The sequence below is a fragment of the Ambystoma mexicanum genome, chromosome 9, assembly GCF_040938575.1.
Source record: "Ambystoma mexicanum isolate Mex_15411 chromosome 9, UKY_AmexF1_1, whole genome shotgun sequence".
Taxonomy (NCBI): Eukaryota; Metazoa; Chordata; class Amphibia; order Caudata; family Ambystomatidae; genus Ambystoma; species Ambystoma mexicanum.
In genome coordinates, this window is record NC_090931.1 from 805,270,153 (window position 1) to 805,289,514 (window position 19,362).

The window sequence follows — 19,362 nt, forward strand, 5'->3', positions numbered from 1 at the left end:
GCGGCTGATGAAAAACCATTTGCATATTAAATCTGCAACATTTTGTGCTGCTTTTGGTAATGTTTAGATTTCTTAACCTGATTTGATACATACTTTTGTATGCAGGTTTTGGTTTATTCGCAGATTTTTAGCAAGATTTTAGCACATTGGTACTTTTTTAAATAGTTTTTTTATCTTGACTAAATTGTAATGGGTTTTACCAACTGTTCTAGCTGGATGCAAGATAGTTCAGCGGAGGGTGTCCAAATTGGTTTTACCGTCATTTACTAATGGCGAATCATAAAGCCATCAAATCCGCCCCCTCCACTGCACCATCCTTCCCCCCCCCCCCCCCCCCCCCCCCCTTCCCCATGAGCCATCAGGGGGAAAAAATGGCAAAGCTATTTCATCCAATTGACCAGGCAAATGTAATGATTAAGGAATTTGCCCAACTCGTATATTATATAGGGCCCAACGATCTGGCCATGGAAAGTCAGAGTGCTGAGCGCATGAGGCTCAACAGAGATGAGAGCCCGGTTCAACCAGCAACAAACTGAGTACTCCTGGACAATGCGATTTTGAACAGTATTGATACTTCGCCAACAGCCATAAGGCTTGTACGCCTCCATCTTGCAACAAACGATTGGCTCATGTTGAGATGTGGGTAAAAGCAAATAGTGTTTTAAATGCAGCTAATGTCACATTGGCTGCGTTACTGGAGGTGGGCACAATTTTGCCAGGCTATGCCGAACCCCCCCCACCCCGTGCAAAGCGAAGGAAAACGTTATGTTATACCTGTTGAATGCAGTGTACTATCTAGAGTTGATGACCTTGTGCAGTGCAATCTAGAATGTGGGGTAAACAATTTGCGGTCTCCTGTTGGCAGTGGCAAAGAGGGAGTTCTGATGTTAACATCGATTTTACTAACAGGTTTTCTCCCATAGGGAAGGTCTGGGCGGGGGGTAAAAAAAGATCAGAGGGCGAAAGGAGGAAAGGAAAATGGGAAGGTGGTGGTGGTTGGTGAAATGGACAATATGAATGTGAGGAAGCACCCCAATGGGTACGATCCACCCTCTGGTTCCTGGGCCGAACCCAGGTGTTGGGTAGAGGCCCAGGGGTGTTTTCTAAGAATAAGGTGCGTTTAAGGTCAGTTGGAACTCAGGTGGATGGAAGAGGCTAGGGATACAAGTTTGATTAGGTTCCCACAACTAGGGCAAATCTTTTCAGTGGTTGTGCCTGTAAATGTGGGGAGGTTGTGCATATTGTCAGCAGTGTGGAACAGGCTAATATTGCCCTAGCCCTGTTGAAAAAAGGAGGTGGAGGAGTGGGTGGCAGACTCCCCTCAACACATATGGACGAAACAGGACGTGGCAGTTGCAGGCTCTCCATTGTCTAATCTCCTCTGGTGCCATAAGAAGTACAGACATCAGAACTCCAGAATTAGCTAAATAATTAGCACAACCCTAAGCACGTGGGATACGGCTATCAAAAGAGGGAATCTGACCTCGCTTCCATCCCCTCTATCCCCGTTGTTCGGAAACCCCGACGTCCTGCCGGGAATGGACCCCAATGCTTATGCTACCTGGAAACAAGTAGGATGCACAAAGATTCAAGACATGTTTGTTGATCAGTCGATCCGATCATTTAGCGAGAGCGCCAAAGAACTGGGTATAATGAGAGCAGAGTCATATCAACATGCACATGTTTTGCAATTGCAGTTTGCCCCACTTAACAAAACCAATAAAAAAGATTTTAAAAAAAAGAAAAAGGAGGTGGAAGCAGTGAAGTCCCTAAATGGGGAAACAAATCAAGAATTTGGTGTATTTGTAGTCGGGGAACGACTGCCCAGAAAGGAGGGGCTTAACAAGCCCACGGCTGGGGTGGTGGAAAAGCGGACATACCCGGTCAGTGGTGCATCTGTAAATTACTCCCCACCAGATTGGCAAAATCGAAGGGGTTGATCATGAGGGGAGGGCCAGCCACAGAAAATACCAACCACACACCAATACTCCCCAGCACATCCCGAGTCTTCAGCGTTGTAACTCCTATTTCGAATGGATTGCCCTCCAACGTATTCCTCATCTTTGACATGTAATGTCCAGTGTCAATGGTGTCAAGCCGATGTGTTTCTGCATTTAAACTACCTGTAACCACTGCATTGACCCCTCCCAGCTCTGCGCTATAGTGCTCTATTAACCTGTATCTGCATACTTGATGTAGCACCCTTGCAACAAGAGGTGAGGCTTTCCAAATTGCGCACCCTTATCAATGTCACATTTTACCTACCTGTAACTACATACTCGATGTAGCCCCGTGCTCCATGAGGTGAGGCTTTGCCAGTCTGTATACAGTCATACCTATTTCTTTCTCTTAATCTCTGCTCTGCATGTTGTAACCATTATGCATTGTCTCTTAGTTTACCTGCTCACTTTGCACTTACTATAACTAGTGCTGTGATAACTGAGGGTCCTGGGCGCTGCTTTAAAATTCAAAAATTAAATAAAAATGGCTGTGTTCCAAATCTATAAGCTTGGGTTTAAACCAATGTTACTGTGTTTTGATTGGAGTAAAATACCCCAGATCACACAAATGTGATAAAGTATCCCTTCATATGAATAAACCGAGATGTAGACTCCCCAAATCCAGAGAAGTAATGCCACAGTGAGGTGGATAGGGAACATCCTTTAAAAGAATGTGCCGTGTGACGCGTGACCATACACTCAGAGTGTGTGTGGCTGAAACATGTCCCCAGCCTTCCTCTTTGGTCACCAAACAGGCGACTTCCTCTGTAATGTTGTTTTTATGCTGCCAGAGGCATAAGTTTTTTTTTTTTTTAAACCAGTGGTAATCCTCTCTTCGCCCCAACTCCAACCATATATAACCCCTCGGAGTACCCCTTGTATGATTGGGAGATAAACTGAAATGCTGTATCTGGAGGTTTCATCCCCAGCAACAACAAAAAACCCATAAACTCAGATGTGTCTACTCAGACAACATGTAGAAGAAAAAGTGAACTCTTGAGACTTTCCATTCTATAATTTATTATAATTCACGTCATATTTTGAATGGTAGGTCTAATTGCCATGTTCTGTATAAAGCAGATTTTGTGGGTGATGAGCCCCAACACAAAATGTGCTTTTAGACTAAAAGTGAGCTACTGCTCTGAAGCCATTTGCTTATTCCTTGAACCAATTCAATTTGGTGATGAGCTGTACCCCTAATTGATGAGGGTAAGATGTCATTACAGTCTGCTTCAAACAAACACAAAGGATTTTCTTCTCTCGCACATCAAAGGGAACCCAATGTCGGGAGATTGGATTTGGTTATTTTTCAACAGCTATTGAAAAAATATGTTTATCAAGCTCTTAATTAAACCTAGAATCTCTGTTCACCTGCTGTTCCTTTCATATTTTAGTTTGGCTTCTTTAAACGTGTGCGACCACCACAGGAAGAGCAGGAAAGGGAACAACTTCAACCCCATGAAAACGGCGAAGGGACAACGGACGCCTAAAGGAAATCTTTTGAACACTCTACTGATGCCACTGCCTTCGTATCAACATTGATTTTTTTATTTGAGTGGCAGACGCTCGCGAACTGCACTGATGATTGGTACTAGGGGGATAGTATTTCCAGCATTTCCATAATAAAATTGATTTTTGATAGATGCAACTGTATTGATGGGGATTCAACCCTGCATTTTCTATGCATTTTTGTTTTATATTAATTTGTGTAAATGCCTTTTGTCCTTGCTGATGCTAATAGGTCTCTTGATATAAAATGGCATCAGTGTGCCAAACCATGCAATTGTCTTAATATTCATGAATTATGGATGCCAATACTGGACGTTAAGAATTGCCATTTTTCTTTTTTTGTCATGTTGTAAAATGCCATGTACAATTTTTAAGCAATCAGGGCATGGAACTGTTATCAGAGGTTTATTTTATACTCCAAGTTGCATTAGAAAAACTGCTTTGTTTTTTGGACTGATGTCAGACGTTGCCAACCTTCTGTTTGCTTCCCACTCCCATTTGGTACAGAGCTACTTACACAGATTTCAGCCTTAACCCTCCCCAAACGCCCCCCCCCCCTCCTGCCATTTTCATCAGATCCTTTGCAGAGGATTTTCAGATTGATATCAGTCTCGATGAAGACAGAAGAATAATCAATACCTGCATTCCGTTAATGTATGGGGGGGGGGGCAATCACTGGAGTGTGGAGTAAAACTGACTTGAAACTGAAAGGCGACAATACTGAAGTGATTGCCTTTAATAATCAATCTGATCTGTAGCTTTCAATACTCTGATCATTAGTCAGATGCATCTACCAATACAGTGGTATGAAATTGTTTCATAGTCCTAGCAACCAAGAGCCCATTGGTCAACACTATCACATTTTTGAAACTGGCATATGTCACCAAGATTCATCTCGGACTTACATTGACAACTCTGTGGTATTTACTGTGTCACAGGTGGCCTCAAGAACACACCAACCTCTAAGATGTTTCAAGGGATTTTATTGAAATGTTTGATTATCATTTCGCAAAGGGCCATCCCTCTCTCACCTCGTCTCAATTGAGCTTTTCCTTCCCTAGCCCAGTCATCCCTAAACCCCCCAAGGTGGTCACTAGGGATTTGTAATCCTATAATCGAAGATCTGGTTGGGTACTGTTGAGCCTAAAGGCAACCACCGTGTTCTCTCTTATTCCCTCTGGGATCTTCTAGGTGGTTCCTAACCTAGGGACCCACAAGTTGAATGACCTTAAGGAGTGGTGCCTTCCAGTCACTCAGGTCTCTCGTGTTCTTAACCTCTCATGCACGCCTCTTCCTGATGTTCATTCCTTCCTTCCCCTTCTTCCTACTTCTACTCTCACTTTTCTATTTCTTCTGCAAATGTTCTTCTGTCTCCTGCTAATCTCCCTTGTCCTCTGCTACTCCTCACTCCCCTTTCCACTGCTCCCCTTGCTCTACGGCTTTTTTCTCAACACTCTCCTCCCACTGCTCTTCACGCTACCCCTCTCTCACAAAAACCTTTAACTCCCTCCTTCACCTTTCTCACTCTGCTTCACTTACTCCACTGTCTTATTCCCCCACCTTACTTACCATACACGTGCACTCACACCCAAGTATCCCTTTCTCTCAACCAACCAATACTTCATCTTGTACACATTCCCTGTAATCTTCTGCCACGCTCTGCTGCACTGCTCTTCTTTCCTCCACCTGGTCTCTTGGTCTGCCTTCTCCTCCCTTGACTTCACCAAACAACCCACACTGCCCTGTTCCCTACATCCCCTTTTAGTCACCTTCTCCCACCGGTTCTGGTACCCACCTGGTTCCCCCAGGCCAATCGCTTCCTTTTTCTACCCCAGTGGGTGGGTTACAGAGATGGGAACACCTAAAACCTTCTTTAATCCATGACACCTTTTTGAAAGTGTTGGTAAACTGCAATGGCAGACTGCTACATTTGAGTCGGTTTCCCATTTCCTGTGATGGGTGCCTGAACTGTTGGCTTGCAGTGCGCAACACACCACTGGCTTGCTGTTCACTGCCAGCTCTCTTGCTTGTGGGCTGCATGTTCCCTCCTCTGCAGTAATGGCTTCTGGGTCCTGTTATCCTGGAAAAGAGGAAAGACAACTCTGGCCAGAATGGGGCCCGGGGCAATCAAATGTGGTACTTGACAATTGCATCCGGGCACATCTAGAAGGTACAGAGACTGGAGCCCTCTTGACTCTTGCTTCCTGTCTCTAGGGCAGGAATGACACTTTCAAACAACCTGGTATGCCTCCTGCCCCTGGTTGAGAGGGGTGCCCATTCCTCTTGACTGGGCCAGATCCCTGACCTTGTCGCAAAAGAAGATCCATGAGGGCGCTACAACTTGAAACTCTCTACATAAGCTGGTGGTGGTAAGAATCATTGGCTTTAAAGCCTTGTGTAGCCGCCTTCATTTGTGACCATCAAATGCCAACACTGCTGGCCAATTGGATCCCTAAAGTACCTGAAGAGGAAAGTACTTGTTCAGTCACTGCACTGGAAATTCTGCATCATTAGAAGAGTCTTTAGAAAAAGTGTACAATGCATTTTGTCTCTGACATTATTAATCGCTTTGCAGAAAGTCATCAAGAGCCCACCCCAAGTCTTCTAGTTTGCACTTTATAAAATATGATCACATGACATTTGTAAAAAAAAAAATAATAATAATAATAAAGAAATGGCTATAAAGGAATTGTAGATCCATGTTCCTGTTTAATAGTCTTTCTTTTGGGGAGTCATTGAGCCCCGGCCAAGATGGCTGCTCTGCTTTGAGCCTTGGCTTCTGCCGGAAATAATCTATTAAGAACATCTAATTGGGCCGATTAAGGAGGATTCCATGCCATGACGCACCTTTTCTACATTCTACTGTATGTAAACATGCTTTTATTGTTCTTGGTCGCATGATCAAAATGGGATACCAGAGTTCTTGCATTTCAGTTTGGGACCTAATGTCAGCCAGTCCATGCAATTGTTGCTTGCCTTTATACCTGCAGAATGACTTCTTTTGATGATCTCACACACCCACCACCCTCCCCCACACTCTACCGTTGGGCCTTTTTTTGTCCCTATTATTATCTCAACTGTTTATTGATAGCAGATGTGCTTACAAGAGACACTGCAATTGCCCTATCATTCCCTACAGCGTCCACTCAGACCCAACCCATTTCTGCATCACCTGCAAGTATTCTGAAGCCTTAGCACACTGTAAACAATAGAACTTTGGCAGAGTGCCGACTGTCTGTAGTATATTTTGATGCCCTTTTGTTTTTTGTGATCTGGGGCTTTACAGCACCTATTCAGTCATTGAAGTCCATCTCCATTAGAGTAAAGGAGAAATCTTAACATGCCCAAGAGGTAGCCATTGTACCATAAGTAGTTCAGGCTTGCATATCTGCATCCATCATGGATGGACCTATTTGTCAGGCATAGCCATTCTGCGATAAGACACCCAGCCCAAACCAAACACTTGACATTTTAGGAGATTTTTCTGCTGACCTAAATCATCAACAGGCCACAATTAAATGTATCTGCAAGTCGGAGGTTGGGTTCTTGCTGCTTCCTTCTCGAAATTGGACTGCCAGCTTCATTTACAAATAAAAACACTGCATGACCTCTCTGAACCGCCACATGTCTCTCCCATCTAAGGTTGTGCAGTGACTGTCCTTGCTTGCATCATCATGCTCAAATGTTCAGACTCTGTTCTGTTTTCTGAGACACACAGGGCGAAAGGGATGGTGTCCACTCTTCTTTGGGAGGGCTGCTATTTTGTTAAGTGATTTTTCAGGGCTTTGTAAAATGCTCAGACGGCCTGTGACTGCTTTAGAACACATCTACACTGGTGGCTATAAGACCTTTAAAAGGGTGTAGAACTTCTGGTAAACTCTTGAAAGACATTTGCTGCCTTGTGCAGAATTTTAGTGGCTCTCCTGAGTTTGTCTTCAGTTATTTGTGGCTCTGCATGAACTGAACCTGGCAGAAGGGGTAAGCAAGCGCAAAAACGCAATTTGGATTGTATAAAGCTAAGTCTCCAAGTGATTTTTGCCTTGGACAGCTTTTCCAGATTAGGTCCATCTACTCTGTCCCTGTAGTTTATTGGGAGGGCCCACTCTTTTCCTCTTTGTCCAATCCTGCCTTAGAGGGCTATTTGTTGCTAAATTAGGTGAAATATCACATCATAAAATGTATGCCTGACCGCTCCTTAAAAATTGATGCCACATTTAGGGCGGTAAAAGCAATGATCATCCTTGCACCAACCAACCTCTGTTTTCACCTACACTATAGGTTTTACAATATTCTACTTGATTTTAGAGAGATGGCCTTAGTCGAGAGGATGATTTGTCAGGCCTATAATAACCAATCATTGAGAAAGGAATCTATTGAATGCTTCCCTGAAACTAGACAAGAGTCTAAAATTCAGTAGAGCTAAAGTCTCCCATATCTAAAAGGGTGTTCTATTTAGCCTGTTCCAAGCTCCTCGGTCACTGGCCTTTGCACCATTTCTAGCCACTAAGAACAACTGAACAAATAAAATGTTTCATTAGAATCACATACACGGGTGAATTGACCTTTGCAAATCACTGTGTGAATTTAAAGATTTCCACTGGATAGCAGTGTTTTGCATTTGTGTTGCTCTAGCCATCAGGTCACTGACCTTTTTGCAAAACGCCCCCCATCTCTATCTTGGTTATTTTCCTGCTTTTTTCTAAAATGTGCTTATTTTATCATTCTCATTGGTCCATCTGCACATTAAGTCTTTGGGTCTGAGTTGCACCACCCACCATATTCTGTTAAACACTTGGGTTTTCACTACATGCTATCTTCTTTTTTGTTTTTTGAAAAAATCTTGTCCAAATCCTTCTGCAAAGTGGAGGCAAGTGGTGTTTGCTGGTGGTGGCGCTGGAATTTGCTACTGACACATCTTTAGGTTTCAAATCACTGACCAACTCAAGCAGTAAACGGGCAGAGTAAAGGGTTAAATCCCAGCCTCCTCCGCAAAGCGGAGGCAAGTGGTGTTTGCTGGTGTTCACGTCGATCATCCTCCATCTAAACCCTTGCATGTGAAACACAGCGTTGGAATATGGTTATCAATTCAAAAAGCCCTGCGGGGCGAGAATGAGACAGCAGGTAAGACGAAATGCCACTCCAAACGCCCTTACAGACTCCCTTGTGGATCCCACCCTCTGACCCCTACACTGAACCAGGCATGTCTTAGCTCTAGGAATGACCGGGGTTGTGAGGGGGTGGGCGGCCCAGTGCTTACAGAAGTATATGGCTCCGCAATGAATGAAGTTGAAGAGCCGATGGGCAGTTGGTCCCAAATAGCAATATGTGGGAGGGTGGAACACGTGGAAACAGCTGAGAGAATGTCAATTTTACAGCTAAGTTGCAATGGTGGGGTGGATGCCAATAAATTCTTTTTGCCCCAACTACTGCCGAATCATTGTTAGAGATTCAAAATTCCTTTGAAGGCAGAGAAAGCGGCTGCCTCTTGAAAACTGCTACAGAAATCCATCAAACTAATGACGATACACAGTCTGACAGGAAAGTGGACAAAGGGGTGTTATTGGGACTTGAAAAACTCACGTCTATGCGTTTGGGGAAACATGAAGAAGAGAAACTCTGACCGAACGGCACAACTGTCAAAAGATCTTACTGAAATATGAATCTACAAAAGAGTAAAAATCTCTGGACTATCAAAGATTGCTTGGCAGCTTTAAGTTTTGAGCCTCAAATCATTGAGTGGCACACCATCCTCCACAATAAAACCATTCGAGAGATCATCCACAAATAACCCGCCAATGACAGGAATTTGTGAAGACGAAAATGGCCTATTCCCAGTGTCTTACAGAATGAAGAAAGGAAAAGATTAAATGGGGGGGGGGGGATTGAGACTAAATGAGAGATATGAAAGGGTCCAAAGATCAGAGGGTTAAGACTCGATTTTCGAAACCTCCCGAGCTAGTCGTAGCTCCTTATCATCTGAGAGCAGCTCCCAAAATCAATATAGTGAAGCAGGGGGAAGCCGGAAAAGACATGCAAATTTAATTAGAGAAGATCTGAGCCACATCCAAAACACGGTGAGGGCCACACTTGCTATATCAATCAAAAAATAGTCCATAGGTGCCTCTTTGAGAACAAACACTGCTAAATGACCTGTTCTTTGGGAAGGTACCCACTCAAGAGTCTGCAGCCACACTTTAGCTCACTGTACCTTTCACAGAAGTGAAATAACCATTTGCATCTCAGTCTTTGTCCCGCCCACATGGGCAGTCCAGCACCGAAATGCTATGGCAATTCCCTTCTGAACAAGAGTACCAACAGCAACCCCAGACACGTGTTTCAGCCTTGTTGGGCCTCAATAGTGAGGAGGAGCTCCCTTTTGCAAACTATACGAACCAATGAACTCAATATTACAAGATCAGGCCACTTTGATTGCTATGGTTCACACGAAAATGATAAGCCTAAAAGCCTTTGTAATTAAGGTATAAACTAGGCTTAATACAGAAGCAGAAACTTCATCTCAATGGCAGTCCCTTCTTTGTGATTTGGCTAGGGGGTAGATCACTGAGAAAACTACACTGATGGAAGCTATTCTAGAAGCAGCCAATGGAAGGAGAGTCAGAGACAAAGTAGAGAAAGAGTTCCACAAAAATAATTCCATTAAACCAAGAGGCTTCAAGTTCGTTGTTGTGTTTGGAGGAGGAGTTGGGAACTAGAAGTATCGTTTCCCAAGTCGCAACTGGCCAAGTCAATACATTCTCAATATTTAAACCATCCAAATATCAAGAATTCGAACAAGGAAAAAAATTCAGACAAGAAATCTAAAAATATAAAAACTGCCCAGAAGAGAGAATCAAATGGTTCAAGAGCGTTTCTGAGAAATATAAAAACCCCAATGCAACATGAGCCAAATCAAACCTCTAAGTGGCCTCAAAGCGAACTGATGATACCCAAAGAAACACAACCAACCAAAGGTCAACAATCAGCTGCCCTCTGTCAAAGTCCATTAAATGAGATGGGGGAGAAATATACCTCCTCAGAGACGTGTTTAAGTGATCTAATTGAGATTATGGACAGAGAAAATGAGGGCTGGAATAATTTGAGCAGGTCAGATAGAGATTGAAAGAAAAGAATCTCAAATGATTCCGAAACCTCTAGTCAAAATGTGCATCAAAGAGGTGGAAAAGGGAACAAAGGCCAGTCCAATTAAAAAATGGCACCGGATTTCAAAACTTTGGAAGAAAAAAGACTAGCCCAAGGAGGGACCGGCTGATCTCAGAATTGTATTAAACCAGGACCACAGGGGTACATCCCAAAGCTCACTATAGCAACAAGCTACTACGACAGGGCTATGAACCTATTGAATATCAGAATGGTGACAAACCAAATTCGAATTGCACCAATGTCAAACTCCCCAAGCGCCCTGGGCAACAAAATCTGATGAATGAAGTAGTGGAAAAAAGGGATGCGAAACCGATCAAGGCAACCCAACTGAGATCTGCAATCAAAAACCTCTCATCTATAAAATGTACTGTGGAGAATCAATCCCAAAATAAGGGGTCTGGACTAGCTCAGTACCCCCAACAGCAAGGAGACTTGAAAGCAACCAACTAGCACTGGGGAACTCAAAACATCAATAGAGGATGTACTGCAGACCGGATAGAGCATAGAATCTGGATATGCTTCTGGAATTCAAGAGGTTTTAAATTTGTGTTCACCGATGAAGCTAAGACTTTGGACCAATATGATATCCTATGTTTTCAAGAGACGTGGATGAGGGCAAAGCCCTCTTGTGAAGGTTGAGTCATTCCTAAATCATGCCTGTAAAGGTGTTTTTGGAAGACTTTTCTCAGGGCTGCTAATATTGATTAAGGTGAATAAGGGTTTTATGATAGTCAAATTAACCAAAACCCCTATATGCAAATTTGAAAACTATGTAAGAAAACTCTGTCACGGGAATCCAATCTTCTGTCAATAAATGTATATTGAAGCGTCAACAAGATCCAAAATAGACGATTTGATTAAATCAATAATGGATACGGTGGATGAAGTTCTAATTGAATGGGGCGACCTGTAGATTATAATCTTCGGTGACCTAAACATTCGGCTATTGAACAAGGGTGTGCCATTAAAAGTTCTGCAACTGGAAGAGGGAGCAATAAAATGTGTCTGCAAAACAGTGGCTCATGAATTGTCAATGCTAAATGAACAAACGGAAGGGGATAGGCCAGGGGGCATGTACTTGGGGGGGAAAATGTATCTCGCAGGGTTTGTCTAGACTATTGCTTTGACACAGGAAATATTGTGAGGGTGGAGAGGTTTGAAATGGTGAAACAAACTCAAAGTGATCACTACCTCCTAGCTATTACACTTCTAGTACCCCATTAAGCACAAGATAGTAGGAAAATGCCCCTAGTTGACCTTGTCCGGGGGAAAAACAGAAGGAAGTTGCTAAAATCCCAAACCTATATGCAGACTCCATAGTTTGAAACCCAGACAAGATGGAATATACATGGATTCTGAAAGACTTTAAACAAGTCATAGACAAGGGTGGTAAAACATCTATTACACCTAAGCATGCCTATGATCAAGAACTAGTGATGGCAAGAAGGACTTTCAGAGCTGATATCAAAAGGTTTAAAAGGGAGAGAGGTCTAGGGATGAAAATAAAAATAAGGCTATGCAGACAGAATTACAGAAGCTCTGTAAAGGCAACGAGAGTGTGTAGAATGCAAAAAGATGCAGATTAAATGTTGAAAACTGTCCGTGGGAAAAACACAAGAAATATATGGGACCTAATCAATAACTTGGGGAAACATTAGATTGGCGCATATGATGGGTCAGGTAACTGAAGATACATGGGTAAACCACTATTATGCAGTTGGAAAAATGACTCAAGTTAATGCTTACACAAGGGGTAAGAGATGGTCATTTGAGTATGATTTGATGGAGGCTAAGTGAATGTTGGGCAAGCTTAGCTCATCTAGGGCAGCAGGCCCAGATGGCCAATCCAGTCATATCTTGAAATTAAATATCGACGCCTGGGCGAAGTTGGTTGTAAATTTGTTTAAACAGATTATGATAAATGGACACATTCCACAGTCCTGGAGAGAGGCCATCATGGTACCCCTATTCATGAAGGGCGAGCAAGGCGATCCAAAAAACTATCGATGATCGCCCTGCTTGACTCTTTGGGGAAGTTATTTGCGTCGGTCCTATTGCAAGACCTGAATGCTTGGGCCATAAAAACTGGCAGATTGGATCCCAGGCAGTCGCGATTTGTGACGGGACTGGGGATGACATTAAACCTGTTTATTCTTAACATGCTGAAACGGAAGGCGGTGGAGGCAAAATCCTGTATCTATATGGCCTTCATAGATTTAGAACAGGCCTTCAATGGGGTGGATAGACATTGCTTGTGCGGCAAAACTCAGAGATTGGAATTGCCCGAAAGATGGATAAGAGGCCATCCAATCACTATACAGCTATTCAAATAAGGTTATCTGTAGAGGGGACCCTGTCAAGAAAAATTGATACCTTTTGTGGGCTAAAACAGGGGTGTACTTGGACCTTGGAAAATTGCAGGAGGAAATTCTGGCTTTTCCTCCTAAAATAAATGATTCTGAGGTCCCTTGGATCCTATATTCTAACGACATGTTTTTTTTGGACCAACCTCCCGTTGGCCTGCAGTGAAGAATTGAGGCTTTTAACAGCTATTTGAATATAAACGTTGGAAAATCAAAAGTGATGGTCATGTCATAGACGTGTAGGAAACGAAAAGAGACTTTTAGGAGGACGGTAGAAGACCAGACACTGGAGGTTGTAGAATCGATCATCTACTTGGGTATCGTGATATACAAAAATATTAATGAAAAAGGTCAGTACTTAGACTTGAGGGATAAACTGAAAAAAACAAACTACACAGGGCGTGGATATCCATAAGAGATATGGCAGCTTCTCATTCCTTCCGCTAATCACCTTCTATAAACAGAAGATGGTACAGGTATTAACATATGCCACTGAATCTTTATCAAGTCTCCCTTGGAAAGTGTGGGGGCTATTTTTGGCAGAGGATTTTGAGGCTTCCTGATTTGCTCCCAGTGGTAGCCATAAGACACGAACTTTGACTCCACTCTGTGGCATCCATAGTGCTATGGAAAGTAATATCACTATACCGAAAATATGCTATGGTGGATGGCTTGATCACCTTTGCCATCGTGAGAACACAGGAGATTAAGGAAGACAGAGCCTTGAGACAATTCAAAGTGAAAATTGAGGAGCTTTTACTTAACCATAACATTGAAAAGGACATACTTGCCTGCAATCCATGCAAAGTGAAATGTAAACTTGAGAAGCAAGATTGGATTGAAACTAAGTACCTCCAGAAATTCCCCTCCGCACACTACCGAAACCACCCGTTGAGATGCAGTTTGAACAGTATACCTACTAAAGAAGTACAACTGAGTAGGTGACAAATAGAGGTGGACACCTTGTGCTTTAGATACTGCGAGGAAAAGGGAATGGTTGAAACTCTATTCCATTTAGTTACAACCTGTAAGTCGTTGACTGATCTCAGAATGCACAATTTAGGAAACCGATTAACTCAAGATCATTGACAGCTGAAGACTGGTGGGAGTAGGTGCTATTGGGGGAAAGGACTAGTCTGTTACTGGTAGTAATGACATTTGTGGAGCTGATTCTAAAAGAAAATGAGTATTTTAGGGAATGGCTGATATACTTAGGAAGAGTAAATATGATTTGATGTTAGGATTTTATAATGATGTAATGTATTGTGACATGAAGTGTTATGGAAGACAACGAAATTGAAAGGAATGTAAAATGTTTTTCTTTTTGAAGTATGTTTGTGAGAAACCAATAAAACATTATAATAAAACAAAATCTTTCTGTAGTGTAACACCCATATACAATGCAAGGTGTGCATGTTCTATTATTGCTAGAAGTCTTCCAGTGGTGTCACGACCCTCGCCCAAAACCCCCTCTGGCAAACCCATCGGGCCTCTAGAGCCTGGCATCCTCTTCAAAAGCCCTCATGGGGCCAGGCTCATACACCATGAAAAACAATGTGCTTGGGAACTACTTTATTGTATTGTCATCCAACATGGAGGCATTCACATAGCTTGCTTCCTAAGAACCAAGATATGCGGTCTAGTGTTTTGGGTGTGGTAGCCTAGGGACTACTTTACCTCGACTATTTTGTTAGGGCTATTTAAACCACACCCGAGCAAGACAACACGCTTTGCGTTACTTTGCAGCTTGCAACGTGACGCTCACCGTGTCCAGCTATTCCCTCGAACCTCGGAGAAGCAGAACCTGCAAGGAGACAAAAGGAACATCATTAGCAGCAGCATCTTACCTGCAGTCTTCACCTTTAAACACTCGCAGCTACTGAGAACAGCTTCCTCGAATCTGCATGCCTCCCGGACAGAACGACCTGAAAGAGAAAGATGGAGGCAACATTAAAGAAAGCAGTAGACACATTTACAAATTACGAACTGCTCAAAAGGCTTACCTGGCTGGTCGCTTCTCGGCTGGCATCACTCTGGACATTCCACTCACGCTGAAGAACAGCGCGACCTACAAGGAAGGAAAACACAGATTAGCAAAGGCAAGACGCTGCGCATAGCGCTTACTTACCGCATCATAGCACTCTTAATGCGCCATCATTTACCAGTGGGGCTAAACCAAGCCAGTTCGCCGCGCTGAAGCTCTGCATACCTAAGGGAGAAAAAAGAGACATTTTAAACAAAGAAAGGCATGCAGGATAGCAACAAAACTAAAGAACAGCAATAAGACCTACCTGAACAATATCAAACGGGCCGGCGTCAGTGAAGTAACTGGACCGCACTCGCTCATGAAAGAGCACGCGCCCCTGCAAAGAAGGCAGGACGGAGAGCACGCCTAATTCTACTACAAGGCAGAACCTTCCCCGAAGACCACATCAGGGCAAAACTGAGAAGCATACCAGCGAGTAACCTGGCTGGGCGGCGTCCCTGTGGATACCAGGTGAGCGTAACAGAACGCAAAGCCTACCATAACAAATCCACCTGGGCGCCATGGAGACATCAGAAATGGACCAATTGGCCCAATTACTAGGAGAGCTTCATGCTGAGGTTCATTCTGCCCGACAAGAGACTAATGCCCTCCGGAAAGACCTTATAGTGACCAAAGAACGCACTGAAGAGATTAGCAGGCAATACTTCTACAATCACAGGCAGGACAGACGCCTCTACCTAGAAGCAATCCAATGATGCAAAACCCTGCCATACCACCCACTCCGGTACAGATCACGTTACCTGGAACAGTGCCCCTGGCACCACCAGAAAGGTTCTCAGGCGACCCACGGAAGTATGCAGCATTCATCAATCAGTGCCGCCTTCATTTTCTTTGTAGGCCTGGAGCATTTCCAAACGACCAAGCTCGGGTAGCTTTTGTTTTATCATACCTGAGTGGTAGTGCAGCAGATTGGACGGTGCCGTTGGTAACCCATGACGATCCTCTATTACATGACTCCGGGGGGTTCCAGAGAGAAATGGAAAAACATTTTGCTTGCCATACCCAGGAACAAGCAGTAGACAATGAACTCTTGTCCCTCCGACAGGGGAATCAGGACTTGTTAACGTACATTGCTACCTTCAACAGACTGGTTGCCGAAGCAAGGTGGCAAGAAAACAAAAGAACCACATTATTCCATCGAGGCCTACGAGGCGAATTAAAGGACGTCTTAGCCCAGGTGGTTGATCCACCCAGAGACTGTGCAGAATTCATAAATCTGGTCATGCAGCTAGACCACCGGTTGCAGGACCGAAAGGCGGACCGGTCAAAAACGGACCCTCGGACCGTGTATCTTCGACAAAGGGAAAACACACCCCGTGTACCTGAAAATGCTGTAGAACCCATGCAGATTGGAGGGATACAGCCTCCATTAACAAAAAAAAGAGCAGGTCAAAAAAAGACAACAGCTTTGTTTGTGTTGTGGGAAACCAGGACATTTCCTGAAGGACTGTCCAGTAAAACGCCCAAGAAGAACAGTCAGGCCACAGAGAAGGATGAAGCTAAGGAATTGGAAAACTACCAAGCTCGACAAATGTAGAGGTCAGTTTGTCGAGTGAGAAGAAAGAGTTGCTCACCTTGCACTTTGCAATACCAGTTATCTTAATTAACCACCAACAGTCGCCAAGAATGCATGCCGTTGAAGCATACATCGATAGCGGAGCAGTTGGAAATTATATTGATCAAGAACTGGCAGCAGAGATGGGGCGTCCTTTGTGTTCTAAGCCAACTATGGACAAGGTAACCACCGTGGATGGGACAGAAATCGCTTCTGAACCAGTAACCCAGTGCACAGTCAGGGTAACCTTGCTGTGCCAGGATGGACATCGGGAGTCTATTTCATTCGATCTCATCAAGGCACCTCAGTTCAGGCTAATACTAGGGATGCCATGGTTGGTTGCTCACAACCCTTCGATAGACTGGCGGGCACGAAAATTAACCTTCCCTGGTGACTGCTCCCCTGCATGCTATTACCAAGAGGAGAAACCCGATGTCTGTATCCCCATGACTCCCGGAGCGACAGTATCAACCCTGGGAGCAACTAATACCTTGCCAAGTGAATACCATGATTTCCAGGATGTTTTCCGAAAGGACCAAGCCAATACATTGCCGCTGCACAGGCCCTATGACTGTCAGATCGACCTTGTTCCTGGTGCACAAATCCCTTGCGGCAGGATCTACGCTCTCACAGAACCAGAAAACCTTCATTTGAAATCCTATTTAGACCAGTACCTTGCAAACGGATTTATCCGTCCTTTGAAGTCTCCTGCAGCCAGTCCTTTGTTCTTTGTACCGAAAAAGGAAGGAGTTTTGTACCGAAAAAGGAAGGAGACTTGAGAACCTGTATTGACTACCGCGCATTGAACCAGATCACCGTGAAGAACCGCTACCCCTTGCCACTTATCACTGAGATGCTAGACCAAGTTAAAGATGCCCAGATTTATACCAAATTGGACCTTCTAGGAGGGTACCACCTGGTCCGAGTCAGAAAAGGAGATGAATGGAAAACCGCCTTCCGTACTAAGTACGGCTTGTTTGAATATCAAGTCATGCCCTTCGGGTTATGCAACGCTCCTGCGGCATTCCAATATTTCATGAATGACGTCTTAAGGGAGTTAATTGATGTGTGCGCCTTAGTGTACATAGACGACATCTCAATATACTCCGCCTCGGAACAAGATCATGTCAGGCACGTTCGTTCAGTCCTCACCAAGCTCCGTCAACATCGCTTGTTTGCAAAGCTTGAAAAATGCTTTTTTCACGTCACCGAAGTAGAATTTCTTGGTTTTATCCTTACTCCAGGAGGCATCAGAATGGATGTGCACAAGGTAGATGCCATTCTGAAATGGCCTTCACCGGCGTCTCTGAAAGGGGTACAAAGCATGCTGGGCTTTGCAAACTTCTACCGCTGGTTCATCCCAGACTTCTCTCAGTTTTGTGCACCCAATCACAGTACTATTACGAAAAAACAATAAAAAGTTTGCTTGGACCAAAGAAGCAGAAGAAGCCTCTCAGGAAGTTAAACAAAGGTTTACCTCCGCTCCAATCCTGCGACATCCTCGTCCAGACCTCCCTTATATCGTTGAAACTGATGCGTCCAGTCTCGCAATGGGGGCTGTCCTTTCACAGAGAGACCCAGAAACCGACCAGCTACATCCTGTGGCCTTCTGGTCGAAAAAGTTCTCACCTCCAGAGATTAATTATGCCATCACGGAAAAGGAACTCCTGGCTATCAAATCCGCCTTTAAAGCCTGGAGGCACTACCTTCTGGGGGCCAGACACACCATTACAGTCATCACAGACCACCGAAACCTGCAATATCTCAAAACAGCCAAGGCCCAGTCCTCGCGCCAATTACAGTGGGCCCTTTTCTTTGCCGAATATGATTATGTATCACATTTCGACCAGGAGTCAGAAACGGAAAGGCGGATGCCTTATCTCGCATGGGCATAGATGAAATAGTATATACAACTGCAGACCCAGTACCTATTATACCTGAAGACAAACTCGTGGGTATCACGACAGCCTTAGCACGAGCAGAACTACGAAAAGAAATCCAACCGACAATGAATCCTGATGCCTACCTTGCATGGCAAACTCAAGGAGAACAATATACCATCAAGGACCATCTACCCTTTTTTAGGGATCGCAATAAGCAATAAGAACTACCTGAACAATATCAAACGGGCCGGCGTCAGTCAAGTAACTAGACCGCACTCGCTCATGAAAGACAACGCGCCCCTGCAAAGAAGGCAGGACGGAGAGCACGCCTAATTCTACCACAAGGCCCAACCTTCCCCGCAGACCACATTAGGGCAAAGCTGAGAAGCATACCAGCGAGTAATCCGGCAGGGTGGCGTTCCTGTGGATACCAGGTGAGCGTAACAAGTGGTTCTCTGTCCACACACTTACATTTATGAGTCAACTGTTATTGGGCATGGTATTTCCACAACCCGCCGCCTAATGGTTGTGTATGCTCATATTGTGCATCTATCTTCCCCTCTACCTGTGGTGTTCCCCAAGGGGCTGATCTCTCACCCTGGCTTTTCAACCAATACCTGGCAACCCTCGCCCACTGCATTGCCATTTTCTGCTCAGATTTCCAGTGGTACGCTGACGATACTCAACTCATTTTCAGGCTGCCCTCGGCCACCTCTCCCTCTCTCATCTCTGATTGCCTAACTGCCATTCAAGATTGGTGTGCCACCAATGATCTTTGTCTGAATGCCAGCAAGACGGAGATCCTCCTCATCGGCCCACCTTCACCATCCTTTCCCCTCACTCT

The 19,362-nt window shown here is 44.2% G+C and overlaps 1 protein-coding gene across 1 annotated transcript in view; it reads left to right on the plus strand.

The window, feature by feature from the left end:
• The window catches only part of ITGAV (integrin subunit alpha V), an 800,372-nt gene extending 796,589 nt beyond the window's left edge, over positions 1 to 3,783 (plus strand). The window contains exon 30 of the mRNA XM_069615781.1: positions 3,395 to 3,783. Within this exon, the coding sequence (XP_069471882.1) occupies positions 3,395 to 3,490 (96 nt within the window). The 3' untranslated portion in view covers positions 3,491 to 3,783. The remainder of the gene's footprint in view (positions 1 to 3,394) is intronic.
• Positions 3,784 to 19,362: the final 15,579 nt, after the last annotated feature.